Raw genomic sequence first — 18,360 nt, forward strand, 5'->3', positions numbered from 1 at the left:
GAAAAACGCTGCACAGAAGAAGAGGAAAGCCACTACTTCAGCTGAGACCGAGCCCTTTGCCGATATGAGCACTACTGATGCTGTGGAGAAGCTACAAGCTCTAGCCAACTTTCTTGGAACAGTAAGTACTTCTGTTTATCCTGAAAATAGTAAACTGCAGATAAAACTTATGTTAATTTGGGGATAACAGAAAACTGAAGGTTACCGTCAGAGATCCCAAGATGCTGAATCGGCTCAAAGAGAGGCTGAGGTCAAGGTTGCCGATCTTCTACATGCTGTTGACATAAATGATAAGCTACTCAAAAAGAAGGATAAAGAGATTATGGATCTCAGAGCCTCATTTGAGTTGGAGAAGACTGAATTCATTGAAGAAGCCAAGAAATGTGCAGCCACCAGTATCCTGGAGTCGATGCTCAAGATGTCGGAGGAAGTGCAGGCGAAGGGCTACACGATGGACTCCTGGAACTCCACGGCTTGGAAGAAGAAGCTAAAGATGCTAAGGGGGGAGAAGGTTGAAGAGGATGATGTGGCATGTACTTCCGAGGTGATCAAGAAGGCTGGCGCTAGTGAGGAAATGAAGGAGACCAAGGCTGATGAGGTGACGGATTCAGAGAAGAAGGAGGGCGATCAGGGTGAAGGTGACAAGGTTTGAACCGGGTGTTCCGGTTGTGTTAATGTGCTTGTGATGGTTGTCAAAACAAATTTTATTTTGGTTGTGTAAGGATAATATAATATGCTTAGGATAATGATTTGGGTGGAGGGATCCTGGTTCAGGATGAAGCCCAAATCGTCTTTCATTTCCTGCTTTTAGAACAATATGATGGTTTGGGTGGATGGCTCTTTTTTGAGTGAAACCTGAATCATCTTTTTCTTGCACTTTAATATTAGTAAAATAACTTCTTATGACTTATGTTAGTGTTTTATCCTTGCTTATGTTATGGAATCTTTACAATAAAGTTGATTTCATTAGAATTTAGAAATCTAGGTGAGATTTGTTAAAAAATTATGTTTAAGTCAATGAACTAACACAAAGTCATAAAATTTATTAAGTATAAGGAAATAAAGAATATTGCAAAATAGGAAGTCATACCATAATTATTTAGCAATCAACTTTGATAAGATATAGACCATTTCGTCCTTGTAACAAGATTACCTTTCAGGATGTTCCTTTAATCATAAGGATATACCAATAGACCTGCAATATTATCCTAAAAATAATTTCAGAAATTCTGGCGAAAAGGCCCAAACAAACAGGCGACAAGGCCTTAACAAACTGGCAACAAGGCCCAAATAACCTGGCGACAAGGCCTAAAAAAACTGGCGACAAGGCCTAAACTGGCGACAAGGCCCTTAGAAGAGGTGAAGACCCCTTAAACCTTAGGAATAAACTTGAGACAAGGCCCTTGAGAAGAGGTGAAAACCCCACAAACCTAAGGAAATGGTACGTCTACCATAAACTTGAGATTCAAACCAATAGCTGAGGATAACGAGGTAACAAGTCACTATATTTCATGTGCTGGCCCCGTCTCTCAAACTACGGCTGAATAATCGTGCGCTACAGGCGATCTTAAGAAGAGGTGAAAACCCCTTAAACCTTTGGAGGCATTGAATAATACCTTAACTGGCGACAAAGGCCGAAGAAACTGGCGACAAGGCCCAAAAAGACTGGCGACAAGGCCCAAATATACTTCATCCCATGTGGGGATATCACATGTCCTCAGGCTACAAAACAGTCAACTCTAAGTGAAGGGTGAGTGTTAGCCTTGCTAACACCCCTCCGATGCTTAAGTCAGTACCATGATAAAGGAATACTAATATTGAAAAAATGAATAAAAATGTAGATTCGAATACATACCTTAGTTGTTTAACATTATTGTCACATTCCTCAGCATAGAAATTATTTTCGGGATAGAAGTCTTACATAAAATATTTTTTGAGGTGGATAGTGTTCCAAGCCCTTGGCAGTGAGTCACCATCCAAAGTAGACAATCTATATGCCCCATTTCCTGCTTCTGACTCAATCAAGTAAGGACCTTCCCATTTTGGTGCGAGCTTTCCATCTGCAGGATTTGTAGTATTCTGAAAGGCTTTTCGAAGAACAAAATCCCCTTTTTGGAATCTACAAACCCTGATATTCTTGTTGTAGGACTTTTCTATCTTTTGCTGATAAGAGGCCATTCTGATCTTTGCTAAATCCCTGAGTTCTTCTGCTGCATCTAGATCTTCAAGTAGACTTTGAGTGTTATCTTCGGGATTTGATGACTGACTCTAGCTGTAAGGATAACCATTTCTGTCGGGATAACTGCTTCATCTCCAAATACCAATGAGAAAGGAGTCTGACCAGTACCATTCTTTGAAGTGGTCCTATCTACCCAAAGAACAAAAGGTAGTTCTTCGGCCCACTTTTCTTTCTTAGACCCCAACTTTTTCTTCAGGTTATTGATGAAGAATTTTTTGCTTGATTCGGCCTGTCCGTTAGCCTGAGGATGGACAGGTGTTGAAGTGATCATTTTGATTCCCCAACTGGCACAGAAGTTGGTGGTTCTCTTTCCGATGAACTGCGAGCCATTGTCACACACTATCTCTGCCGGGATTCCAAATCTTGTCAGAATATTGCGCTTGATGAATGAGATAACTTCTTTCTCTCTGACTTGAACAAAAGACCCAGCCTCAATCCACTTCGAGAAATAATCTGTCATTGCCAGCATGAAGACTTTTCCTCCCGGAGCTCTTGGTAGCTTTCCCACAATATCCATACCCCATTTCATGAAAGGCCAAGGGGATACAATAGGATACAATGGTTCTGCTGGTTGGTGCAGAATGTTGCTATGTCTTTGGCATGCATCACATTTCTGAGAATAATTCATAGCATCTCTCTTCATCGTTGGCCAGAAATATCCTGTTCTCAGGATTTTGGAGAATAACGCTCTGCCCCCAGTGTGATTCCCGCAATCTCCTTTGTGGATATCCTGGAGAACTTCTTGAGCTTTTGCCTTCTCCAAGCACCTAAGATATGGTCCTGTAAGAGATTTTCTGTATAATATATCATTCATTATAGTATATGGGATTACCTTTGTGCGAAAAGCTCTTGGGTTTTCATACTTGGGGATAACTCCATCCTGGATATATCTTCTGATCGGGATAATCCAAGAATTTTCATTATCCTCAGGATTCTTGATTCTCATATCTCACCATCTTCTGATATTTCATTGACACATTGTTCTTCTATTGTTGGGCCTAGGATATGTATGATGGGAATCTTGACACCTTCCGGTATTCTGAAGGATGAAGCTAAGTATGCTAGGGCATCTGCTTCAACATTCTCTTCTCTAGGTACCTGTGAAATATCAAACATTTCGAAAAATTTTGCTAGTTTTTTTACTAGCTCTAAGTATTTCATTAATTTTTCTCCTCTAACAGTATACGAACCATTAAAATGATTAGTTAATAATAATGAATCAACATGTACTTGAATAAACCTGATTTTCATGTCGATTGCTAGTTGTAATCCTGCTATCAAAGCTTCGTATTCTGCCTCATTGTTTGTGGCTTGGAATCCGCAGGATATGGATTGAGGTATAATGTCCCCCTGTGGCGATTTCAGCAGGATCCCGAGACCTGTTCCTCTAACATTTGAAGCACCATCAGTGTATAGAGTCCACTTATCTTTGGTTTCTTCAAGTTGTTGGACTTCCAAGTCTGCTTTTTCTTTAAGTTCACTGGTGAAATCGGCCACAAAGTCTGCTAATGCTTGGGATTTGATGGCAATCCTGGGTTCATATGCTATATCATATACATTCAGCTTTACAGCCCATTTTTCCATCCTACCTGACATTTCTGGTTTTCTCAAAACAGACTTAATAGGGTGATTAGTTTTAACAAGAATAGGATGAGTTTCAAAATAATTTCTAAGTTTAGTAGATGCCATAATAAGTGCTAAAATTAATTTCTCAAGATAAGAATACCTAGTTTCAGCATCCAATAGACTTTTACTTACATAATAGATGGGATGCTGTTGACCTTCGAGATCCTTGGCTAAAACTGCACTCACAACATTATTTGATACAGCTAAATATAGAGATAGAGGTTCACCTTCCTCGGGTTTTACCAGCAGAGGAGCAGAGGAAAGATAATCTTTTAAGGACATTAAATCTTCCTCATGCTTACTGGTCCACTCGAACCTTTTGTTTTTCCTCATGATATCGTAAAACTCTTTGCACTTTTCTGAGGATTTGGATATGAATCTGTTGAGTGTCGCTATCCTGCCAGTTAGCCTTTGAACATCCTTGACTGATGCTGGGGATTTCAAATTCAGGATAGCTTGTATCTGTTCTGGACTTGCCTCTATTCCCCTCTTGGTGACCATGTATCCCAAGAATTTTCCAGCCTTCACTTCGAAATGGCACTTCGCAGGGTTTAGCTTCATGTTATATTTTTCGAGGATATCGAATGCAGTCTTGAGATCCTGGAGATGATCCTCAGCTTTCTTGGACTTGACCACCATATCATCAATATATACTTCCATTGTGTCTCCCAGTTGCTCTTTGAACATCATGTTAACTAACCTCTGGTAGGTTGCACCTGCATTTCTAAGTCCAAAGGGCATAGCAATATAACAATAAATACCTGTGGGAGTCATGAAGGCTGTGTCTTTTTGATATGAGGGCTCCATTTGGATTTGCTGAAATCCTGAGGATGCGTCCATAAATGTCAGCATCTCGTGGCCGGCTGTAGCATCTACCATTGAATCGATGTGTGGTAGAGGGAATGGATCTTTAAGACAAGCCTTATTCAAGTCTGTGAAATCCATACAAACTCTCCATTTTCCATTCTTTTCTGGACAACCACCACATTTGCTAACCGTCGGGGATATCAGACTTCCCTAATCATATTTGCCTTCAAAAGTCTTTCAACTTCTTCTTGGATAATTATGTTTCTTTCAGGTGCAAACTTTCTTCTCTTTTGATGGATTGGCCTGAAAGAATTATCAATTCCAAGTTTATGTGTTATAATATCTTTGGAAATACCTGTCATATCTTCATGTTTCCATGCAAATGTTGACAGTCTCGACTTGAGGAAATCGAGCAATTTCGACTCAATATCCTTAGGAATTCTCGTTCCCATTAGCACTTTAACTTCAGGATCCTTGGGATAAGGAAGTACTTCTTTGATTTCTTGTTCCCTGGCCTCCATTACGTCTCGTGCTGGCTTCTGTAATTGTTACGCCTGTTGGGTTTTGGCAGTACATTTCATAGAAGAGGTGTAGCAATTCTTTGCATCTTGTTGATCGCTGACGATTTTAATAACTTCCCACGGACTTGGGAGTTTCACACATTGGTGATAAGTGGAGGAGACTGCTTTCATGTCGTGTATCTAGGGCCTGCCTAATATAATATTGCAACAAGACAAACAGTCAGTAACATAAAACTTTTGTATTTTATTTAACCCTTCGACGTATACTGGGAGTTTTATTTGCCCAATAGTGCTCTTAGTCTCTCCGCTGAATCCAACTAATACTGAGGAACTGGGAATGGTCTCATCCTCAGGAATATTCATCTTCCTCAGCACATCCAATTGAATAATGTTGACAGAGCTTCCACCATCTACGAGGATCCTGCGCACATAATGGTTAGCCACATATAATGTTATTACCAAACTATCATGGTGAGGATCCTGAATATCGACTCTGTCACTTTCATCGAAGGTCATGGTCTTTGCTTGAGTGAGAATGGATGTCTTTGTTGGTCTGTCAGCCACTTCTAATTTCCTTTGATCAGCATTTCTTTTTACAGCAGAATAAGAGGTTCCACAGATGTCAGATCCTCCGGAAATGAACATGATTGTTCTTGCGTCTGTTGGTGGGGGATTCGCCTTCTCAGGAATATTTTCAGGATTTTGTTCCTTTCCCTTCTTCCGGCCAAGTAGCTCTTTCAAGTGGCCTTTGCCGAGAAGATAGCTAATCTCCCTTCTGAGTGCAATGCAATCATCAGTCAAATGCCCAAAGTCTTCGTAGAAGGCACACCCTTTGATTTGTCTTTGTAGGCTCCTTGTTTTTCCATCTTCTTTGGCCACCTGGCTTTTTCTCCTAAATCCTGCATGGCACACATTAATCCACCAATATCAACAGAAAAACAATATTCAGAGACCTTAGGATATTCTTCATCATTTACTGCATTGATCCTGGGGTTATCAGGCTTATAGTAACGCTTTGATCGGTATGATTTTCCCGGGGATTCGGCCTTCCTGTTCGTCTAATCGTACATCGGGATACCGATCTTATAATTTTTCTTGTCATCTTCTAGCCTGATAAATCTCAGAGCTCTGCTTCTTGCTTCGTCTAATGACTTGCATGGAGTCATAAAAAGATCATCATAGAAAGATGAGCCTTTTTCTAACCCCAACTTAAGAGCTTCCACTGCCGAAGCCGGGTTTAGATTTGGAATTTCCAGTGACTCCTTGCTAAACCTGGTAATAAAATCTTTCAAGGATTCCCTAGGATTCTGGGTAACCCTGTAAAGATCACATGTCATTTTCTCAAATGTTCTATTGCAAGAAAACTGGTTATTGAACAAGTTAATTAAATGAGAAATGGAAGTGATAGCATTAGGAGGAATACTCAGTAGCCATCTCATGGTTGCTCCGGTCAACGTAGACCCAAATCCCTTGCAAAGACATGCTTCCTTGATTTCCATAGGGATTGGGTTGATCTCCATACGCTCTCTATACTATGCGACGTGTTCCTCGGGATCCGTTGAACCGTCGTACAGTTTCATATTTGGGGTTTGAAACCGTTTTGGGATCTATATGTCACCAATTGATGGCACAAATCGGGATATTCTGTGACTATCAGTGGGAACTTCAGCTATGGGACGGGTAACGCCAGGAAAATTTGATATCATGTCTTTAAGCTTTTGTAATTCTCGGGCTAAACTTGAACTTATGCCCGCATCCTGCAAAAATCCTTGATTAGCATTAAAAGGAATAGTATTGAAAGTGTTACCCTGATTGATATTCTGAGGAAAGGTTTGGGTGTTGTAGTTGGTATTCCCAAACATAGTATTTCCTGGAGTAACAAATGGAGTGGCCGAAGTGTTAGCCTGCATCGGGATGAAGTCTCCCTGGTGCATCTCAGAGGACCCTGCAAATTGCTGAGTCTGAGCAAATGGCTGTTGAGGATTGAAGAACCCTGATGGAGGCACTCCTGAGAATCCTGCCTGTTGCGGAAATCCTGAGGATACCACCTGCTGATAAGGACCTAAGGATCCTACCTGCTGCGACAATCCTGAAGGTCCGAACTACTGAACGGTCCTGCGAGTCCTCCTTTCTGCGATAATCCTGAGGATAACGCCTGCTGATAAGGACCTGAGGATCCTCCCTGCTGCGACAATCCTGAGGATCTTGCATGTTGAAATGGCCCAGCAAATGATGCATGCAAGTATCTAGTGGCGGATCCAGAAATTTTCGCTAGGGTGGGCACAAAATGGATAGGGTAAAAATGGGTCGTGTCAAAGAGAACAGGGCTGACCGACCATTTTGGAGGCCCGTAATTGAATGAATTTTTGGGACAAATGAGAGGGTAAACTGGTATTTTTGGGTTACCGTCATTATTGCGACCTTTAGTAACGGATCAAGAAACTTTTAATTAGCGAGTCACGAATACTTTTTATTTGTATATATTTCACGAATTTACTGACAGTAGCTTATAATAATAGGAGGAAAGACATTTTTACATATAAATAAAGAAAATAGTAATTTTTTTGATAAACTAAAATTATTTATCCATATAACATAATTGTTACAAAATTATAAACTAGAACATACTGTTAAATAAAACATTGAGAAAGGGTAGGTATATCAATTGTTAGGTCTCATGTACGATTTTTTTAATTATTATTATTATTATTATAATAAGCTAGAAAATAGAAGACAATAAAATAAAAGAGGGCCTTTTATTAAATTAAATAATAGTTCAACTTTTCATCTTCTTTGTTCAAAAGAATCGCCGGACCACTGTCGCAGGTAACCTCCCTGTAAATCTGCCGACTGCCGATGATGTTAAGTGACGGTGGGCACGGACTAGTAGCGGGCGGTGGGCACAGGCTGCTTGTTGAGACATAATATACTAAAGCGAACTCGTAAACACGGCTCTCCGGCAGCCGGACGGTGGGCACCGGCCCACCGTAGTGATGCCCTAGATCCGCCTCTGCAAGTATCCTTGGGATTCGGATGAGTACAGTCCTGCAGACCCAGGGTGCTGGAAGAGTGAGGATCCGGTGTTGTACGCCGTGGTTGACTCCGGACGCACCAATCCTGAGGATCCTGGAGGAGTGAAATCCAGAGATCTCGGGATTAATGGTGTGAATTCTTCCGCCGGCTTCTTGGCTTTTCTGATATCTTCCAGTTTCTTCACCAGCATCTAGTTGGTCTTGTTCTGGCAATCCATCTGAACCTGTAATCGCTTATATAAGGACAAAAGTTCATTATTAGATACCATAATGGGATCCTGGGAAGATGGTCTCGTTCCCGCAAACACCGGAGTGCCAGCTTTATTCTAAGTGTTGTCCGGTTTCTTCGAAATAACACCAGCAGGAGGAGGAGGCATAGAATGCCTCATAGTGGAATCCGAAGCCGCGACAGAAGAAGAAACAATCTTCGGTTGGGAAGACATGTTGTGGATGTTGAGAGTAGGGTTTAGTTTGAGGGTTGATAATGATCAAAGCACCGATTGCCCCACGGTGGGCGCCAAATTGTTTCGGTCAAAAATTAGCAAACTAACTTTTGATCAAATTAGTGCCTGAGGTGGGGTGCTTAATAATGATTGAACGCAATGATGTGATTACGAGGGAAAAAGCCCTTGATTATGATAATCTCCGGCACAAAAAACCCCCGAACGGTGAAAACTATCACTGTCACTTTTATTAATAATAAAATGGTGATTACAAGTGGTGGAGCTGATAAGTGATCGTAAACTATGTGTTACAGTGTATGCTAGTAGCTAGGTAAGTGAAGGTGTGTGTTCTAATGATATTATTAACTCATTTATATAGATAAAAATTACAACTGATATCCCGAATATTCCGGAAACCCTAGACTATTTCTTCCACAATCCGTTGCTTGCCCACGTTCCAATTGACGAAGTTCAAGTACTAGCCGTTGTAAGTCCACGTTCATATTAGTATATTTAACACGTGATCTTAACTGCAAAACAAATAAAAATAGTATAGGACAACTGAATTAGTCAAATATCATGTTTGGAATATCAGCCTCAGCAGGATAGCTCAGAATCCTTGAATCGTAGTCAATCCCGAGGATAAAAAATCTACACCCAACACTATTGTTAACTGTACAAAAACATTTATAATATGCATGTATGTTTAAAACGTCACATCATATATCTACATATGTGTACAAATTTACCAAAAAAACTAACTACACTAACTATTACACGTGGTTAAACACGTATTTACATATCTGTGTACGGTTCGCCTAATAATTAGTTATTACTCAAGTTTCTACAGCTAACTACATATTAAAACATTTTTATATAAAAGCATATATGTACACAACCACATCATACGCGTACACAATTCACTGAACATTCATGTTTAAAAACATATTTGTTTAATATTTTTCAATTCTGTATATCATCTGGAATCTTACTCAAATTTAAATTATGCAATCTGAGAATCTTAATTAACCCTAAAAACTTAAATTATGTAATCATAAAAATCAAAACCAACAATCAACAACCACAACATCTTAATTTCATAAATCAATGACTAAAGACGAGACGAACCTGCAACGAAACCTATCAAACAGTCAAAGGTGCGACAGTCAGCGGTACAGTAGGTACGCGAGACGCTTAAAGGCAAAAAACAAAGGCAAAAAACAAAAGCAAAAACCTAAAACGCTCACAAAACCTTAAACGCTCATTAAACGCTCGTTAAACGCTTAAAAAACCGTCTTCGTGAAAAAAAAAGTGAAAATTTGATCAATTAACCATCAAAAACTGTTTTTTTTCGGTGAAGCAATGATTGATTGGATATGTATTGACGATTCCGAGATGTTTAGATGTGATTTCATGAATCGATTCGTGAAAAACGGAATTCGCGTACGTATTTGTACAATAAGCATTAGTGTATTGAATCTTTTCTCACTCTCTCTCTATATATATATATAACATTAAACACATTAGTTTTTTTTATAAGGACAAGTTTTTTTTAAGGCCAATATTATTAAAAACCAAAAAGAGGACAACTCATCTTATAAAGCCAAATTAACAAAGTTAAACCAATATCACTTTTCGACTTTAATTCTAATTGTTTGTTTTTATGTTTCACCCCTAAAATTGCAGTTATTCTGATCTCATTAATCATGTTGTTCATCGAGGTAGGTATGTTATTATAGATCATGTCATTCCAACTCAGTACATGGTAAGTCTTTAATATATAATACTAACAGCTAGAGTTAGTTAAAAACTAAAGGTGGTCATGTGTAATTGCTGTCAAAAAGCAAGTGCCAAAAGTGAAAAACTACATCTACAAGTAGATTAGAAACAGTTGCCTTTTTGAATATTCTCCTAGAGTAAGGTTATTGTAAAATTAGAGTGTTTCCTAAAAAGAGTAAGAATAAATATGGATTCTTAGATCTAGGATTTAATAGTGGAGATCTAAAGTTGATATAAAATCATATAGTGTTTTATTTTACAAGTTGGTTTTAAAACTTCCATGGGTAATTTCGTTCAAAGTGTGCTCTAATTTGCATGTAGTGTTTTAATCATTTAATTTAAAAAATTATAAAAACGGTCGTACCTTCACAAACTAAATCGTTGGGTATTGAATAGACAATTAATTCTTAATTAACCAACAACCCACTACCCATATCATTCATTAATGTATCTCGTCGTTAAACATGTTACAAAGATTCTGAAGTCAATCGAAAGGGATGATTGAAGGCAGGGACTTTAAGTTTTTAACAATATTAATCAGATTTATCAATAATTCATAAATAAAAACTATAAATACATTCACGTTCAAAATCTCTTAATTGTAATAATAAACAGTTATTATTATATTTTAATATAATAAAATACAAAAAGAATATTACCTAACTACCCTTTAATGTAAGTTAAAAGTAAAGACACATGTCATTTTTCTAATGGTTCTTATTATTTTTAGGAAACATCTTATTCTTATATAAACCCTTTTCTATTCTCCTATCCGTCAATATGAGAGAGTTTTTCATTTTGAATATTCTCCTATCCGTCAATAGTAATCCCAAAAACCCATCTTATGATTAAATATTAATAACCAACACCCTTTATAACTAAATGTTTAAATAAGCTCCATTTTTAAACAAAATTCTACCTATTGGCATGGTTGAATGAAAACCACGCCTACCGTTGAAAAGTCATACCAGCCTTTCTTAGCCATTGGAAATTCAAAAACTTATAATTTTGGATAGCGAATATTTATAATGTCAACATTGAACATATTAATTTTTTTACTAAGGATAATAATATTAAGAACTAATTAAAAGAGTATAGTTTATACCACACAAGAAGCCTATACATACAAAGATATATAATGAAAAGGACAACGAGCCCAAACAAGTAGAATATAACCCTTACAAATGCAAATTAACAAAGTTAAACCGGTATCACTTTACATTCTAAATATCATTGCTTTTATGCTTCAACCATAAAAATGAGGTCGTTTTGATCTCATTAATCAGGTTGTTCATCGAGGTAGGTATGTTATTAAATATCATGTCATTCCAACTCAGTGGTATTAAGTCTTTAATATAAAATACTAACAGCTAGAGTTAGTTTAAAACTAAAAGGGGTCATGCGTAATTGTTGCCAAAGAGCAAGTGCCAAAAGTGAAAAACTACATCTACAAGTGGATTAGAAACAGTTGCCTTTTTTGCTACTTATTTATGAATATTCAACGACCAAACTTGGTCCATATCCATAGACCACATCCACGTGTTGACTTTCTAAATTTCCACTTTCTTGCTTTGGTTTTGAATCAAACAGTTCTTGAATTACAATCATCTTTGAGTACCATTTACACTTCTGATTCTCTTATCATGGAAGTTGTAGTTGTTTCAGCCCTTGTGAAGGATGTTTTGGAGAGCCTGGCTTCTATAGATATCCAAGAGTTTGGTCAACTTTGGGGGTTCAAGGACGATATCTTGGCTCTTAAGGATGATTTCGACCGGATTGAAGCTGTTCTTCAAGATGCAGAACATAAACATAATAAGGAGAAGGCTGTAGAGTTATGGCTAAAGAGCGTCAAGTCAGCATCTTTGGAGGTTGAAAATGTGTTGGACGAGATCTCGACTGAAGCTTTGCTACAACGTCTTCACAAAGAAAAAGGCATCGTATCCAGTGTAAGCGCCTTCTTCTCCTCCGATCATAATCCACTTATGTTCCAAATTAGGATTGCTTACAAAGTTAAAGCCATAAGAACAAAACTACACGCCATTGCATCCAAGATAGTTGAGTTGAAATTAACGTCTTTATTTGTCGTAAGTCATGTAGATGTGGGAGTTGAATGTGAGATGCCAGATAGGGAAACAAGCTTGATTATACATTCATCGGTTATTGTTGGAAGAAGTCATGATATGAACTTGGTAATTGACAGGATATGTAACAAAGATATAGGAAAACATGAGAATGGTGAGGTTCGGGTGTATGGCATATGGGGTGCGGGAGGTGTTGGAAAGACAACTCTAGCTCACCTAGTCTATAGCCATGAAAGTGTGAATCAGTATTTCAAGTTAAAATTATGGATGAATGTCTATGAAAGGTTCCTAGTTAAAGAGATAATAAAAGGAATCATCGAATCCATAGATAAACGTAAGTGTGCACTTCCACAACTAGATATGATGCAAGAATCTCTTCAAAGCAAGTTAAAGGGGAAGAAATTTCTAATTGTGCTAGATGATATTTGGATCGAAGACAGTGAAAAGACCCAATGGGACCAACTAAGTGAAACATTGAGTTGTGGAGCAGAAGGAAGTATTGTTGTGATCACAACACGATCCCAAACAACTTGTCGAATGATGGCTAAGGTTGATGTGTTACAGCATGAATTGGGTTGCTTGTCAAAAGAGGACGCATGGTTATTATTCAAGAAGCTTGCATTTGCAAAAGGAAGAGAAGGAGATGACATAAATGACTTGGAGCCTATTGGAAGGGAGATAGTTGAAAAATGTAAAGGGCTACCTTTGTTAGTGAAGACTTTGGGTGGCTTACTGTGGTCCAAAAGAAGTACACGTGATTGGCTAGGTGTGAACGACAACAGCATATGGGTGTTGCAAGAAAGTAACGTTTTGCCTGCAATAGAGTTAAGCTATGATTACTTGCTTCCACATTTAAAGAGATGTTTCGCTTATTGTTGTTTGTTTCCTAAAGGCTATGAAATGGAAAAGGATATACTAATTTCTTTGTGGGTGTCAAACGGTTTCATTCCACCCAGAGGAGAAATAGACTTGTATGCGCTTGGTGAAGAAATTTTTTATTGTTTGGTTTGGAGGTCTTTCCTTTCTAAGGTTGAGAAGTTCTCGGTTGATAGATATATAATGCATGATCTAATGCATGACATGGCACGGTATGTGACTGGAGATGATTGTTTAGTTATACAGCCTGGTAAGAATGTTATAATCCCAAATGAGGTGCTTCATTTGAGTTCATCATGTCCAAATTTTCTCTTTTCACCACAAGATTTAGGAAAGTTAGAATCGGTAAGGTCAATATTCATGTACGGAAATATGAATGAAGATAGCATTAGCCAAATTTTCAAGCACGTATACTTGAGGGTATTATTCTTGCCTGGGATTTGGTTAAAGACATTGCCAGAATCAGTTTGCAGACTCAAACATTTGAAATACTTGAATTTATCACACTCGGGTATAGCAGTCTTACCTGATTCTATTATTTATCTCCAAAACTTGCAAGTGTTGCTTTTGTATTCGTGTAAGAAACTGCGTGAATTGCCCAAATCAATTTGTCAACTCAAACAGTTGACCTACATGAATTTATCACACTCAAGTATAGAAGTTCTACCCGAGTCGATTATTTATCTACAGAATTTGCAAGTGCTTCTTTTGGATTCTTGTCCTCTACCTAAGTTGCCTGAAGGCCTACGAAATATGAGGAATCTTCAACATTTGGACATTGGTTATTCACTCACGCATTTGCCATTAGGAATCAAAGAACTAACTAACCTACGAAAACTTTCAATGTTTTGTCTTGGTAACAATAGTGGTGCTAAAATAGGGGAACTGGGGGATCTAAATCTTCTCGAGGGGGAGTTGGAAATAGTACCTCTTCAGAGTGTTGGCGGTTATAATGAGGCCCAGACTGCTAATCTCAAATCCAAAAGAAACCTGCAGGTTTTGGTGTTACGTTGGTCTGGTATTCGTACGTGGGATCCAAGAGGAAGTATGAGAGTTGCACATGATGAAGCTGTTCTCGAGGGATTAGAACCAAATCCAAATCTTAAGGAATTGAAAATATTTTGTTACATGGGAAAGATCATTTCTCCAAGTTGGATGGAAGGTTTAAGGAATTTGGTTGAAATTAGTTTTTATTCTTGTAAGAACTGTGAGCATATCCCACCACTAGGGAGATTACCCAATCTTGGGGTAATTCGCTTGTCGATGATGGATTCTTTGAAATGTTTTCATGATGACGGGGATAACATGGTTGGAAACACCACCAATATGTTTCTCAGTTTAAAAATGCTAGACGTTTACAACTGTCCGAATTTGATTTCCTTGCCAAGTAACCTTCCAAAACTCGAAGCATTAAGATTGGTTGAGTGTGACAAATTACTTTCTCTACCGGATGAGATACAAAGTTTCAGGGATCTGAATAAACTTGTGATAATTGATTGTAAAGTTCTAAGTAAAAGGTGTGAAAAGGAGATCGGTGTAGATTGGCATAAGATTTCTCATATACCCAATATCATAACTCACTCTCCAGGGTAAGATTAATTTTCCACATAACTTTGTGTCACTATGCATACAGTACTAGCAAAATGGGGTTTGAATATAGCTAACAAAAGTTCATTAAATCCTTCTCTTATTTAGTTTCATTTGATGGTGAAGATGAAGATAAGATTGACGAATTATGGGTGCAAGGTGAAATCATGGTTTCCTCGAATGCGAATAGTTTTATTTTGGTGCAGTTGTTGGTGTTGACTATTGAGGAGGTCAACAATGGGTCTGTACCAAGAAGTTTTTTCAGCGGGTCACAAAGTTCCTGTATTCATATATCTATCAAAAGAGTTTTTGTCGAGCTAGGTCAACAAAACTTTTTTTTTTTTTATCATAATAGCTCGGGTTATGTCACTAAAATATTATATACTTTTTTTTGTCTAGATCTAGGTTGATTTGGTTTATCATAATAACTAGTATTGGTTATTGAATGTGATTTCAGTTCTTTGCAAATGATTTGATTTGTTAAGTATGAATTTTGAAGGTGGTTTCAGTTTGTCAGGAATCCCGTATTAACCAAAGGCGAGTTCATTGGCCCTAACTCATATACTCATATTTGACCGCTGAATTGGCCATTTATAGGCTACCCAATTTTTAGTCCTACTTCTCTCAAGTAAATTAGTCCTAATTCCTATACCCTAAATTGTTATTGATTCAACTTTGCTGCTACTCATCCCAAATCCCTAAGTACCAAAACTCTGGTCATGGCTTGTAGCCTTGTACCAAAACTTATGCATAGCTTAAGTGGGTTTTGATCAAGCATTCTATCAAACTATTGATGTGTGTGTGTGCGCGAGACATAAACATGCTAAATTTCAGAAATAATGATCAAATTTAGAATTCATAGCAAATCAGATTTATCTTTTTCATATAATTCACCAAATCTCCAAACCACGAAAAAAAAATTATATTATGAAATGATGTATATATGAATTAATAGAAATCAATGTAATTTATATACCTAGCCCAATTCCTTTTTTTGGACCCATTGTATGGTGCCCCAAAACTTATATTATAAAAATCCTAATTGACCCAAACTAAAAGGTCAAAATCTGCCCAAACATTTTATATTAATTTAAAGAGTAGTCATAGCTTATAGATGAATATGAATTGTTCGTATTAGTTTGTTTGTGTAGTTTTTACCAACCAAATGATCGAACGTTTATGTCAGTGTTCAGTCGCTAAAAGTTCAATGTGCCTGTGTTTGTTTATATCTAACATTTCTGATCATTAAAAAATAGTCTATGTTAAGGGTGTTAAAGAGTCATGATTAAGAATTGACACAGTTAATCTAAGTTGACATGAAATACACAATAAAAATTTATTAAACAAACGAATCAATCTGTGAATACATGTAGTTATTACAAGACCAACACGAATCCATTTTAGACATGATGTTTGGTTCATGTCATATTAAAGTTCACACCCCTAGTTATCTATGCAAGTTTGTTGGCATCATGTTTGACTAAGCCTATTGAACCAATTGTGTTTCCGCTTTGTGTTTATACCATTGAACTTGTGTGCCGGTGAATGAAGTCGACACTCAAATGCACCTGTTCATTTTGCCAGGCTTACACTTACTAAAACTTAATATGAAAACTACTAGACCCAAAAATTTGAAAGATAACCACAAAACACAATTTGTTGCTTGTAGTGTGGACATTGTTTCTTCAAGAATAACATCAGCATCATCCTCAACGACAGAGACTCTACTATGCATACATCTAATGCAACACAAAAACCTCCAAAAACGTTACATTCTTCATTTATTCTTCATTTATACACCATAAACTAACTTAAACGTTTAATAGTAAGCCTAACGACTTATACCGAAAGAAATGCATAACTACGTCTCTACTATGCATACCTTAGGTGCATCTAAGGCTTTCTTCTGTTTGATGTCGCGGGTCCGAATGCCATTCATCTTCTATATTCCCGTGTTAAAGCCTAGGTGAAGCACCCGACCACTAGGTGGTTTAGGCCTCAGCGCCATCGGACTCTCTTGAGAGCTTTCGAAGGGGTTTAGCTAAGTTCTCATCGTTTAAAAAAGTTAGCATAATTGAAGCAATCAAGGTTTACATGTTTTTAGACATAAAGTAAAGAATTGAAATTAGCAAAAAAAAAATTAGGGAACACCTTTGGTGACAAAATAGGAGCCTGGTTAATAAGTTGCGCCAGCGTTTGCCACATGATTTGGTTTGTCAAGACCTTCTCGTCTTATGGTTATGGATTCGTAACTTCACTACGTACAAGTTTGTTGTGTATATTCTACACGTCAAGATCTTCTTTGTAATATGTATACGTATAAATATACAAAGTAACAAATTATGCTTGTTTGAAGGTTGAACTTTTTTGTACTTAATTTTCATTTGTTCAACCAGTCAAAGTAAGAATCTTTAAACTTCTTATCATAATATAACGCGCGGCGTTTTTCATTTGTGGCATGTATATTATGCGTATACATAGTACAAAGTAACAAATATAAAACTACATGTGATAACGTTGTCGTTATTAGGATTTGGAATCATCAGAAGCAAATTGGTCTCAAACAATACGAATTTTCAGAAGTTCAAAAATGATAGTGATGTATTGTTTTGTCTCTCTATGAATGAAGATATAGATGGGAATGGAAGAATGACTGAAGAGGTAGGTCCCAGCAGAGCCCAGTTGGACCCGCAAGTCTCACCTTGAACAGGGACGTCTGCGCTGTTGGACCCGCAAGCCTCCCCTTGAACAAGGACGTCTGCGCGGTTGGACCCGCAAGACTCACCTTAAAAGAGACGTCTGCGCAAAGACCAACTGGATCCGCAGGACCAACCATGCTCAGAGACGCGACGTCCTTACGCGCAGTACGCAAGCTGCTCCCGCAGGAAACGCCTCCCAATGGTCGACGTACTCCGCCTCTTCCCGCAGCTACGGATACTAGCCATCAGGGAAGGCTACCCGCACAGCAAGGCTACACGCACAAGGCACTAACTCTCAAATAATTCAGTAATGTCACCTGAAGAGGGAATGAGCAAGCCGGGAATACTCCCGCCCAAATGAGCCAGTCCGTACATTGCTGGAGGATCTTTTGTACTGTACCTGCCAAGGTATGGACAAAAGATCTGACCAAAGCTGCGACAGCTCACTGTGATAAAGGAATAGTACACAGCCGGCCTGGTCACTATTAGCCGCTGCCTACTCACCAACCCCTGTCACTATCAGCCGCTGCCTACTCACCAACCCCTGTCGTAGCACGTGCATAGCCTGCAGTTGGTGGGAAAGGAATAGTACACAGCCGGCCTGGTCACTATCAGCCGCTGCCTACCCACCAACCACCAGCATGGCACGTGCGTAGCACACAGTTGGTAG

At 38.2% G+C, this 18,360-nt stretch overlaps 1 protein-coding gene across 1 annotated transcript; it reads left to right on the plus strand.

Moving 5' to 3' along the window:
* The first annotated feature begins 11,986 nt into the window (after positions 1–11,986).
* LOC143563481 (putative disease resistance protein RGA3) lies at positions 11,987–16,481 on the plus strand. Its single transcript, XM_077051013.1, has 2 exons — positions 11,987–14,993; positions 15,100–16,481. Exons 1-2 carry the CDS (start codon positions 12,091–12,093, stop codon positions 15,107–15,109), a joined length of 2,913 nt encoding a protein of 970 aa, XP_076907128.1. The 5' UTR covers positions 11,987–12,090; the 3' UTR covers positions 15,110–16,481.
* Positions 16,482–18,360: the final 1,879 nt, after the last annotated feature.

Source organism: Bidens hawaiensis, unplaced genomic scaffold (genome assembly GCF_021521415.1).
Source record: "Bidens hawaiensis isolate Kalapana, Puna unplaced genomic scaffold, B.hawaiensis_p1.1 tig00021493_1, whole genome shotgun sequence".
Classification (NCBI taxonomy): domain Eukaryota; kingdom Viridiplantae; phylum Streptophyta; class Magnoliopsida; order Asterales; family Asteraceae; genus Bidens; species Bidens hawaiensis.